The sequence below is a fragment of the Mustela nigripes genome, chromosome 6 (genome assembly GCF_022355385.1).
Source record: "Mustela nigripes isolate SB6536 chromosome 6, MUSNIG.SB6536, whole genome shotgun sequence".
NCBI classification, from domain to species: domain Eukaryota; kingdom Metazoa; phylum Chordata; class Mammalia; order Carnivora; family Mustelidae; genus Mustela; species Mustela nigripes.
In genome coordinates, this window is record NC_081562.1 from 24,087,124 (window position 1) to 24,100,207 (window position 13,084).

The following is a 13,084-nucleotide window of genomic DNA, read 5'->3' on the forward strand; positions in this document are numbered from 1 at the left end:
AATTGGGCAATGGGCATTAAAAAGGACATGTGACGTGATGAACACTGGTTGTTATATGCAACTGATGAATTACTGAACTCCATCTGAAACTAAGGATGTCCTAAATGTTGGCTAATTGAATTTAAATAAAATTTTAAAAAATTAAATTATAAAAATATTTGATTTTCTATACCTTTTTTAAAAAAATCTTAAAAGTTATAAATAGGATCCAACCTACTTTTGTTCACTTTCCTTTTTATAAACTTTTTAAAACTACTTCATCCATGATCCCTGCAAGAGCTCAGAGCATGCCATGAAGACTTCCATTCTCCTCTTCCAAGATTTTCAATTAACACACAAATTATTGCCAGTTGACTATGGGCAGTGAAAGATTCTGGTGTATAGTTGGGAAGGACCATTATGGATGGTAGTCCAGGAAAAAGAGAATGATAAAGAGAATAAAAGTATGCTGGCCCAGGAAGATGGAGAATGTTTCACTGATTCTTGATTTTCCAGGTCTGGTCCTCAAAAGACTTGGCAATATTTTGTTTCTGTCCCTGTACGTGTAGTAACCTTACAATAAACCCCATTTATTGAGGTTTAATTATTTGTGCTAATGCCATGGGATGATGATTGATTGACGAAAAGATGCCAGCAGGTAGCATTAAAGAATATAAGGTTTCTTTTTTTTAATATTTTATTTATTTATTTGATAGAGATTACAAGTTGTCAGAGAGGCAGGCAGAGAAAGAGGAGGAAGCAGGCTCCTCACTGAGCAGAGAGCCTGATGCAGGGTTTGATCCCAGGACCCTGAGATCATGACTTGAGCCGAAGGCAGAGGCTTTAACCCACTGAGCCACCCAGGCGTCCCAAGAATATAAGGTTTCTTTAATGGTGAAGGATAAGGGAATTTAGCTGCATGGAGACAGCAATACAAAGAAGAAAATAATGCATCATTCTTTCTGTACCTGGGGTATTATAAGTGCTAATTAACTGATAGCTCTCATGATTATAATCCTTGAAGAAAAAGATGGGACTGCAAGAAAACTCTGAATGCCCAATACAGATAGTCATATTTAATACCACTGTCATCAACAGGCAACCATTGTCAAGTTCCTTAATAAGAATGACAAAAGGGGCACCTCAGTGACTCAATCTCTTGAGTGTCTGACTCTCGATTTCAACTCAGGTCGAGATCTCAGGGTTGTGATATCGAGCCCTGTACAGGTTCAACATTATGGATGCAGCCTGCTTAGGATTCTCTCTCTCCCTTCCCCTCTGCCCTTCCCCCCACCTCAAAAATAAAAAAATAAAATTAAAAAAAAAGAATAACAAAAATAGTATTTAGGCAACAATAGTCTGGCAGCAGCATGCATGAGTGAAAAAAGGAGGAAAAAAGTGAAAATCTGTGCTGGGGTGATAGTTCAATAAGCGGACAAAAACATCAAGGAGATCCAGAGATACAGCAAAGGAATAATAACTAATTCCATTTCAATCTGAGCTCAAGTCTACTATCAGTATCGTTAAATAGTCTCTGATAAAAACTCAGAGGATCACTTGGTCTTCAGAGATTTATGGATAACAATTAGAGAATGAACTAGTTAGTAACTCTAAACAGATTCCACTTCATTACAGAGGATAATATAGCTACTAAGTGAGAATTATAGGCTAGTTTTCTTAGAGAAAACCTGACATAAATGCCATTCACATTTGGAAATACATTTCTAATCCAAGTATTTTAAAATCAAAAAATATTCAAGATTGTTATTCTAAGTGGACCAGTAAAAAACTATACATGATGACACAGAGATATTTTCATTTTTATTTGCTTCCCTCTACATCCAGCAAGTCTTTTAAGAAACAGTTTTGAAACAGTGTAAATGTTGAAAATAAAATATAAAAGGATAAGAGAATTTTAAAAAGGAAATTTTATATATAAACAGAATGCAAATAAAACAAGTTGTCCTAAATATATATCAACTGGAAACATAACCATACAAAAAATAAAATTAATTCAAGTAAGCCTGAACACCGCTATCTAATGTGTGGTATATTCTAAAGATGTAATGAACTGCAAAGGAATACTGAACTTATTTAGCAGGTTAATTCTTAATGGTAGTATTGGTTTAATAATTCTGAAAGTCCTTTGTTAATATGGCAGGATAAAGCAAATGAGTTATTACATCGATATTGTTGGGAACCAGAGTTCTCAACATGAGAGAGGCCAAATTCAAAAGTGAAATGTAGAACTTCGGATTTTCAAAGTGTTGGGACCTTGAATTGGCAATATCAGAAAGAACTTCCAATATGCCTGTGTGTACACACACACACACACACACACACACATCATATGTCTGTAACATTTAGTTGGGCAATGAACAAAAACTTGCTCAAAGAATAATGGAGAGATATTAAAAACACAGAATCCAGTTCAAGACCTCCCACTGGCAAAATGTGTAACTTTGAACATCAGAAGAACAATGACAGTAAATGATTTTAAGTGATTTAATAAAAACAAAATTCAATACATAGTGTAACTCCACAAATTAAAAGAGGCAAAGTAGTGACAGTTCTTTACAAAAGAAGGTCAATAAACAAATTCAGCAGAATAATCAGAAAATCACTGTACCCAACCATTGTAATAATTAATTCTAGAAGGATCACCAATGGAAGCTAAACCATTGGGTGAAAATCTGTTGGGAAATAGCACATTTATTCCATCTCAAAGCATCACTTGACATACCAATTATTTTTTCTTTACAAAAAGGGTAAGATGGGGGCGCCTGGGTGGCTCAGTGGGTTAAGCCGCTGCCTTCGGCTCAGGTCATGATCTCAGGGTCCTGGGATCGAGTCCCGCATCGGGCTCTCTGCTCAGCAGGGAGCCTGCTTCCCTCTCTCTCTCTCTCTGCCTGCCTCTCCATCTACTTGGGATTTCTCTCTGTCAAATAAATAAATAAAATCTTTAAAAAAAAAAAAAAACAAAAAACAAAAAGGGTAAGATGGCTTTACATTGGAGAGATCCGGTAGATACCACCTTAACAAAACAAAAGCAGTTTTCCTCACCAATCATAGGAAAAATGAACAATAAGTGCACCCTAATGTGGTACAATGAGATCTTTATAACATCACCTATGTAATCATGAAAAAACTACTAAGAAAATTCAGATTGTAGAATGTTCTAGAAACATATCCTCAAAAGTGTGTCATAAAAGAAAGAGTAGGAAGTCTTATTCTAGATAAACGAACAGGACAGAAAGGTGATGTCAGCATTGTGGCAGCATAAGACATCCCTCCCCGCCACACACATTCTGTAATAAAAATTTAGCATCCATTCATGGACCAGAAAAAATTACCTAAGAAACAGCAAAAGTGAAGATACCAGACTTTCTGATTTCACACTATACTAAAAAGTCATAGCAATAAAAACAGTATGGTACTGACATAAAATTAGACACACAGACTATAGAACAGAATCAAGAGCCCAGAAACAAATCTAGGTGTATATGTCCAATTAATATTAGACAATGCAGTGAAGAATACTTAATGGGGGGGAAAAGAATACTTAACTGGAAAAAGCATATAAAACAGGATATATATATGCAGAAGAATGAAATTAGACCTCTGTCTAATACCACTCAAAAAGTAACTTTAAATGGATGAAAATTTTAAACTTAAGAATGGGAACCATAAAATTCCTAGCAGAAAGCATTGACAAAATGCTTCTTCCTTATTTTTTTAAGATTTTTATTTATTTATTTGACAGAAAGACAGCGAGAGAGTGAACACAAGCAAGGGGAGTGAGAAAGGGGGAAGCAGGCTTCCCACTGAGCAGGGAGCCCAATGCGGGGCTTGATCCCAGGATCCTGGGATCACAACCTGAGCCCGAGGCAGATGCTTAATGACTGAGACATGTAGGCACCCTGAGAAAATGTTTCTTGACATTGGTCTCAGCAACTACTTTTTTTGGATAAGACACAAATAATAACAACAACACAAAATACATTAAAAAAAAAAGCAAGTGGGGCGCCTGGGTGGCTCAGTGGGTTAAGCCGCTGCCTTCGGCTCAGGTCATGATCTCAGAGTCCTGGGATCGAGTCCCGCATCGGGCTCTCTGCTCAGCGGAGAGCCTGCTTCCCTCTCTCTCTCTCTCTCTGCCTGCCTCTCCGTCTACTTGTGATTTCTCTCTGTCAAATTAATAAATAAAATCTTTAAAAAAAAAAAAAAAAAAGCAAGTAATGACAAGAACAACAAAATTATTAAATGGGACTACATCAAATAAAAAAATCTCTGCACAGCAAGAATAAACAAAATGAAAAGGTAACATACAGGATGGAAGGAAATATTTGCAAATCATATATCTCATAAGGGTTAATATCCAAAATATTTAAAGAAGTCATACAACCCCAATAGTAAAAAAAAAACAAACAATGGAGAGAGAGAACTGAATAGACTTTTTTCCAAATAAGACATATAAATGGCCACAGGTACATGAAAAGATGCTCAAAGTCACTAATCATCAGGAAAATGCAGATCAAAACCACAATGAGGTACTATTTCACATCTGTTAGAATAGCTATCATCACAAAGATAAGAGATAGCATCTGGGTGGCTCAGTTAGTTAAGCCCAAGGATCAAGTCCCACATTGGGCTCCTGGCTGGGCAGGGAGTCTGCTTCACCCTCTGTCCCTCCCCCCCTTCTCATTTTCTCTCTCTCTCGTAAATAAATAAAACCTTAAAAAAATAAAAATTAAAAAAATAATAAACAAGAGAGAATAAATGCTGGGGAGGATGTGGAACAAAGGCAACACCTGCACACTACTGGTGGGAATGGAAATTGGATCAGCCACGGTGGAAAACACTATGGAGGTTCATCAAACAATTAAAAATACGGGTGCGTGGGTGGCTCAGTCAGCTAAGTGTCCAACTCTTAATTTCTGGCTCAGGTCATGATCTCAGGGTCCTGAGATCAAGCCCCACATTGAACTCCATGCTCAGTGGTGAATCTGCTTGAGATTCGTTCCCTGTGCCCCTCCCACACCCTCTTTCTCCCTAAAAATAAATAAATAAATAAATCTTAAAAAAAAAAAAAAAAACTAAACAAACTACTATATAATCCAGCAATCCCTTTCTGGATATATCTTCAAAGGAAATGAAAATAAGATCTCAAAGATACCTGCACTCCCATGTTCACTACATCATTATTCACAAGAGTCAAGATATGTAAACAACCTATATACACACACATATCATGGAATATTATTCAGCCATGAGAAAGAAGGAAGTCCTGCCATTCGCAATAACATGGATGGACCTTGAGGGCATGATGGTAACTGAAATAAGTCAGACAAATACTGTATGATATCACTTATATGTGGAATCTAAGAAAGCTAAATTTATTAATTTAGAGTGCAGAGTGGCGGTTACTAGGAGCCAAAGGGGAAGTGGAAGGAGATAGAGAGATATCAGGCAAATGATACAAACTTTCAGTTATAAGGTGAGTAAATTCTAGGGATCTTATGTATGACATGGTAATTATAGTTAACAATACATAGTATATACTTAGAAATTGCTAAGTGAGTAAATCTTAAGTGTTCTTACCACAAAAAAGAAATGGCATTATGTGACATGATAGAGGTGTTAGCTAATGTTATGATGGTAATAATTTTGCAATATATTAGTTTATAAAATCAATACTTTTGTACATTTTATGCTACATAATGCTATCCATCAATTATATCTTAATAACCTGGGGGGGGGGAAGTTTGTACTTGAAAATTAATTAATTAATATTTGATTAAATATATTTAGTTGTATATATGATGTGACATCTGAAAGCTTTAAATTTATTTTTAGGTTTTTATTTAAATACCGGTTAGTTAACATATAGTGTACTATTAGTTTCTGGTATACAATTCAGTGATTCCACACTTATATACAACACCAGGTGCTTATCACAACACACATACCCCTTCATCCCAATCACCTATTTAACCCATTCCTATCCAACTCCCCTCTGGTAACCATCAGTTTGTTCTCTATAATTAAGAGTCTGTAGCTTGGTTTGCTGCTCTCTTTTTTACCCCTGTGATCATTTGCTTTGTTTCTTAAATTTTACATATTAATAAAATCATATGGTAGTTGTCTTTCTCTGACTTATTTTGCTTAGCATTATACTCTCTAGCTCCAACCATGTCATTGCAAATGGCCAGGTTTCATTCTTTTTTTTGGCTGAGTAATATTCCACTATAGATTATATACCACATCCTCTTTACCCATTCATCAACTGATGGACATTTGGGCCCTTTCCATAATTTGGTTACTGCTGATAATGCTAATGTAAACATCAGGGTGCATGTATCCCTTCAGATTAGAATGCTTTAGACAGCAATCAGAGGTCATATTAAGCTGGAACACTATGTACTATACTATAATTAGTCAGTAATTTTAATGAAGTAGTTGTTAAATGAATACTGGCTATATAATCCTGCCAAGAATAACTTGGTTGTATCAAAATTTAACTTCAGTTTTTATACATAATGATGTTAAATCTTATTTGGAACTCGAGCAAATGTGTTATCTGTAGGCACACTAATATTACTATTGACATCTTTTAATAAAAAAAATGTTTTGAACTCCTTTCCTCATAATGAGGCCAAAAGAACTTAGATCCAAGTCATGTGTGCTCTAAGATTACTGTCAGAAATGTCTTTCTAGGTTTTTCAGTAGCTTCCAGGATAAATATAAGCCACTTATAGCTATTCAAGATTTAACTGTGATCTACATCACTAGGTTTATCTGTGTCATTCTCTAGTGTATGGTCTTTATTCTAGCCATAAGAGAATTCCAGCAGTTCCTAAACTGTGCCATGCAATTGTCTGCTTTCCAGCTTGCTAAAGGCTATTTTCTCTATCCAAATTACTGTTTCTTTTCGTTCTTCATGAAGATATTTTCTAGCCTTCTGGTCAACTATCACTTCTCCCAGGAAGCCATCCCTGACTCGTTTATTATTGATACTCCTGTTCTGTGTGCCCACAGCAGATACTCTAAGCCCACTTTTGTTAATTTAATCTCAACTGTTACAATTGGCTTACTTTTCTAGAAGCTCAAAATTAGAGGCTGTATCTTATTTATACCAAACATAATGTGGTTCCTGGGTATTTATAATTTACTATAACTCAAACAAAGCTAATTTAATTTTTTAGAAGTACACTAATTGATTTGCTATGCAGGATATACAGCAATAATGAAAGGCATCTATTGATATTAATCAGGGAAAAGAAAAGAATGAAATTTATCTGGAAAACACTCCATCAGCAAGAACATAATTTACAAATTATTTACTGTTCTTGAACTTATCTTAAAATTGATACAGAACAAATCATTTGCTTTGATCACTACTACCTTGCAATTGGTCAAGAAGCACAACAGCTACATGGTGCTGCGCTTGAATTAGTTCGAGATGCAAATCCATCATGAAATTATTTGGTGTGACTGGTTTGCAAATGTCTCCATCTATATCCTGGGCATACTTTGGAAGGATTGAAGTAAAAATAAAAAAGAAATACAGTTATCAAAACATGCTATTTTTAGTATGTCTTTAGCTAAAAATAGCTCTGTCCTATTATTACTCAAGTTATCATTTTACTCTAAGCCTTTAAATTCTGCTCACTTCTCAACTCTTTGCAATCTGGTTCACATGTTAATAAATCTGTTTTCAAATTCACCCGTGGTCTCTTCAATAACAAATTTAAAGACTCCTCACTCTCCTTGATTTCTTTTGGGAAGAAGGGAATAGCTTTCTGGCCAATGAGACTAAAGCCACCACAAATCATGCTTTACTCACCTACTTGTAGGGCCAGCCCTCTTCCTAGCTAAGTAACATGGACTTCAATCTCATTAAGAGTTTCCCATTTACCTTGGCATAGCAATGGTCAATCACTGATGATCCATTTGGTAAAGCAGTTAACATGCAATTCAAATTTATTCCATCAATTGCTTTGTCAAGGAGTTCATAAGCCAAAAATAACTGTTCCACAGGTTTCTTCTAAAGTAATTTTATAAATAAAACAAAAATAACACTTAAGGGAAAATCATATATAACATTTTCAAATTTCTTTCAATAATAATTCAAACCAAGTAAAAAAATTTAAGTAGTCTATTCAATAGCAACAATATTAAATTTTTTACTAAGTGTATTTGTCTTTGTTTAATGTGGAGTACTACTGATAAAAGTGAAATAATAAATACAATTCATCATTTTTCCAAGGATAAATTAAGCTTTTTGTAAACATGTATATATCTTCCTTTTATGGTTTTCAAAATTCTGACTGTACCAAATGTAGAGGTAATTTTTTAAAATATAACTCACAAAATTTATCATTTTCACACACTTCATTTTGAAGGTTAATTTTTTTTTAAATCTCAGAGCTGGATATCTAGATGCATAGGCAAACAAATCCAATGGTGTATATCCTGATTTTCAAAAACTAAATACCTTTTAATTCTAATTATTCTCACAGAGAGAGAATAATACAAAGAGCATCCAGCTTTGTTCAAACTTTCAAATTTCCCATATTTCTCTAGTAAACTTAGGAAATAAAGCAAACACATACATGCAGATAACTGAAATCCTCTATAGAACTGTCCACATGACAATCTTTTTCTCGGCTCCTAAAGGAAGCCACTGTGCTTTGGTTTTTACCATTCTTTTGTGTGTTTTTAAATTTTCACTACATGTGTATGTATCCTTTAACCATATGCAATATTACTTACATACTTTTTAATTTCATCAGAAAATTTTGCAGTTCACTTTATACACTCAAACCTATGTTGTTGCAAATTTTTCATGCTTGAGTTATGTAACTCAATGTGTCAGTTTGGTTAGCAACACAGCTCCAAGATACTCTTGAGCAGAAAGAGATTTGACAGAGTTAGAGATGTCTATCTCTTCTTAAGCAGAAAGGATCTGATACACAGAGTTAGAGGAAGGCGGGGGAAAGGGAAGAAAGCTGCCAGTGACAATATGGCTGCATGCACAAGCCTCTGAATCTTGGAATCAAGGAGGTGGCTGACAACACCACCAAGTGTCTGCCACACCGAGTCAGGTGAATTCAAGAGCTTTCTCAGCATGGCTGGTAAATGTTCTTCCATCTGCCACTGCCAAATAAGAACTCTGTCTTCCCTTCATTATAAATTTCTGCAAATGCCCCTCATTGGAAGACTAACCTAGAACTACATGGAAATGAGAGGCTGGGAAGTACAGTTCCAGTTCCCTCCTATGACAAGAAGGGAAGGGCAATGATGTCAAGCTGACTCTAGTTCAAGCCCACACTAATTCATTCACCCTCATGCCCCACTGAATGGTGCGATGTGGAGAAATACGGCACAATATATTTATCCATTCTTCTACCAATGGACATTTAGACTGCTATTCCTAAAAATGTGTAATGCATTGTACTAGTCTGTGGATCAAGACAAGATTGGTATTTTCCTTACAGTCCTTATGCCTTTTTTTCTGCTTTCTTTCTCAGATGACTATCTTAAGACCTCCAAGACTTGTTGAACAGAAGAATGACAGATATCCTATGTTGTTACCTCAGTATAAAGGGATTAATTTTAGTCTTTTACCACAGGTTTAAAATTCATTACAGGTCTTTGAATGATACCCTTAATGCGATATAGAAGTTCTCCTCTATTCCTGACTTAAGAGTTATTTTTTAAAGATGGTTGTTGAGAATGCCTGGGTGGCTCAGTAGGTTAAGTGTCTGCCTTTGGCTCAGGTCATGATCCCAGGGTCCTGGGGTCGAGTCCCATGTCAGGCTCCAGGCTCAGCAGGGAGTCTGCTTCTCCCTCTGAGCCTCCCCCCTCTCATGCTCTCTCTCTCTCTCTCTGAAATAAAGAAAATCTTTTAAAAAATAAAAAAATAAATTCAAAAAGATGGTTGTTGAATTTTGTCAAATGCCTTTGTTGCATCTTTCTCCCACCCACCCACCTCCAGTACCCATGTGGAGATACCACCCCACACAAGTAGGCACATTGGTTTTTTTCTGGTCTCCCTTCTCTAGAATGTGGACTTTTGGAGGTCGTAATTTTAATGTGTAAGTCTCAGTTCCAAACTCCTATCTTTCATGTGCCCAAGCTTCACATCTTGTCACTGGATAGCTGTTAATCTGAGCTTTTTTTTGTAACTAAGCCCATCAACCAACTGCAGCATCTACTCATAAAATGACCATTCAAGTTTTCAGTTCCCCTTTCTATTTCAGCCCCTGGAATTTATCTTACTTTCTTGTGAGCTCCACAATGTGCCTGAGGATATTTGTTCAATTCTGTCCAAAATTTTGATGTGCTTTGTAGCAACAAGGTTTTCAGCTCAACTGGTTTGCCCTTTTGCCAGAAACAGAAGTCTCTAAGGATGCCTTCTTCACATTAAAAGATCTCAAAGATCCTCCCCCCCCACACACCTATATTCTACCATTACATCATCACTATCACTATCACCTTTGTTATCTTTGTCATTACCATGCAAACATTTAAACAATGTTCCAGACACTTGGCTAAGTGCTTTACAGAGACTAATTTTTTAACTGCACTACACTATGAGGTAGATACCTATTAATTGCTGTAATTTTATAATACATTTATTGAAAGAACTAGCTGCTATGTATTCAGTAAAACTTTTAAATAAGCTTTGAATGTGATAACAATAAACACCTCATTTTTTAAAATAGTTGCATGTATATATGCAAGATATATCCCACCTACAATTACTGATAGGGGAGCATATGGGTTTTGGATTCTCCTTACAATAAATTCTCACTCCTTTTCTCCACTTCAGTCCCCTCCAGATGAGTCTGAGACCCTAAATTAAGAGTCAGTGCTCTACATAAAATGTAAGAGAAAAACTGAGTAGCTGCCATGTGCCAAGTACTGACTTCTACAACATTATCAATACCTCATTTAGATTACGTAACTTAAATAATACCAGTAGAATAGGTTCTGTTTTTACAATTTTACAGATGAAGACATTTATATTCAAACAGATGAAATAATCTGTTTAAGATAACATAGTCAATATTAGAGTCAAGATTCAACTCTGGATCTTCCAACACCAACGGTTGAGCCCTTAGGACACATCAACAAACCACCTGTACTACATCTACCATGAGCCACAGTACAGTTGGGTTAGTTGCCTATTGCACAACGTTAAGGGGTACGATTCATGCTGTTATCCTCATAGACTTGTATATTTATTTTGGCAATTTCCCAGAAGATGGCAATAAAGCATATCAAGGAAAGGGTACATTTTTCTAATTTAAATAAGAGCAGCAATAGTTAATAAACAGTCTTCAGCATCTTCATTTGGGGAAACTGCTACCTTCTATGAAACTCATTTTATTTAATGGATTTAACTGCCAGAAATTTTACTTGAAACCAAAATCTAGCACTTTGTAACTTCTACTACTATTCTTATTCCTTCCCTATGAAGCCTCAGAGAATAAGTGCTGACCCACTAAGTCAGTGATTCTGAAATTCTAGTTTCTTTAAGAATCTACATGGGGAGGGTGCCTGGGTGGTTCAGCCAGTTAAGTGTCTGCCTTGGACTCAGGTCATGATCCTGGGGTCTTGGGATTGAGCCCCACATAGGAAACCGCCTTCTCCCTCTCCCTTGGTCATTCCCCCTGCTTGTTCTCTCTCTCTTTCTCTCTCTCATTCTCTCTCTCAAATAAATAAATAAAAGAATATGTTGGGGGAATTTTAAGAGGAAAATACCTGGAATCATAAACTTTCAAGACCCCACAATTGAAATTATGATTCAATATGCCTAAGTGGGAAATAGGAAGCTATATATTTAGCAAGCGCTGTAAGTGATCCCTGAAAAACCACTGACAGACAGCTATTGTGCCTCAATTTCTTGTGAATTTCAAACATACTGTTCCCAATTTAAGATTTCTCAACTCCAGCTCTCTTAAGATACAATACTACATAAAGAACTCAAAATTGCATTTCCTAAACCCTAAATTAGAAGAAAATAAATTCAGAATGATCCCCCAGTCCTCAAGTATATTCATGATATTTAACTGGTACCCAGTTATAAGACTTGCATATTTTATGCATTAGAAAAATATATTTCACACAAGTATCCTGAAGACATTTTTTTTTAAATCAAAACGCAGCATAGCATAGTAACTAAATGCCTGGACATTGAAGGCAACACATCTAATCAAATCCACTTACTATGCAACCGTGAGTAAATTAGATGTAATAGCAAAAATCATCACTATGACTACTACAAATCAACTGAAGTGAATCTCACAAACACAACACAGAGATAAAAAGCAAGCTGCAGAAGAATACACACACTATGACACCATTTAAAAACAATACTTCCTACTTCCTGGGAATACACACATATGTAATAAAAGTATACCTGGAATTTATAATATATTTAGAATACCAGTTACTGCTAGGCAGGAGAAAAGGTGATTTGATCAAAGAGGTTAATGGAGAAGTTTCAAGTCTACTAATAAGGTACTCTTTCTTAAGGGGATATGGGTCTTCCTTATAACATTCTTTACAATTTTATGATATATATTTTAAATTGATTTTTCAGAGAAAATACAGCAATTCTGAGTATTAACATTAGCAACAGGAAAAGTGCTGATGACATAATGTTAGGAAAAAACATCAGAACACTATGCTAAAAAATATAAAAAAGCCTAGAAGGGAATATAAAAAATAATATTTCAGTCCATATAGTAAAATTGCAGATTTTTCTTTTTTATATATATCAAAATGTCCTCTAATGTTAATACAACTTTAATAATTTAAAATTATAGTTTTTTTAATTAATCAGGCAAACTGAAAAACAAATCCCTGGCTTCCTCTCTAGAAAAAGTATTTTTCAACAGTAGTCCATGAGCAGTGGTGTCCTAAGCAGCTATTCCGTGAAGGATAAAATGGGTTTTATTTTCAAATAATGGAATATATGGTATTATATATCTTCTTGAAAAACCACAATGCTCATAAGCAAATGAATGCCTCTGAGAAGTCTTATAGTAAAGAATCTGTTGTGTTTAATCCAAAGTTACTGGACTCTGACACCCTT

At 35.4% G+C, this 13,084-nt stretch overlaps 1 protein-coding gene across 1 annotated transcript in view; it reads right to left on the reverse strand.

Moving 5' to 3' along the window:
- Positions 1-13,084, reverse strand: part of CFAP54 (cilia and flagella associated protein 54) — a 302,579-nt gene that overhangs the window by 240,159 nt on the left and 49,336 nt on the right. The window contains exons 16-17 of the mRNA XM_059402309.1: positions 7,895-8,023; positions 7,381-7,507 (exon numbers count right to left, since the gene is read on the reverse strand). Coding sequence (XP_059258292.1) covers positions 7,381-7,507; positions 7,895-8,023 — 256 coding nt within the window. The remainder of the gene's footprint in view (positions 1-7,380; positions 7,508-7,894; positions 8,024-13,084) is intronic.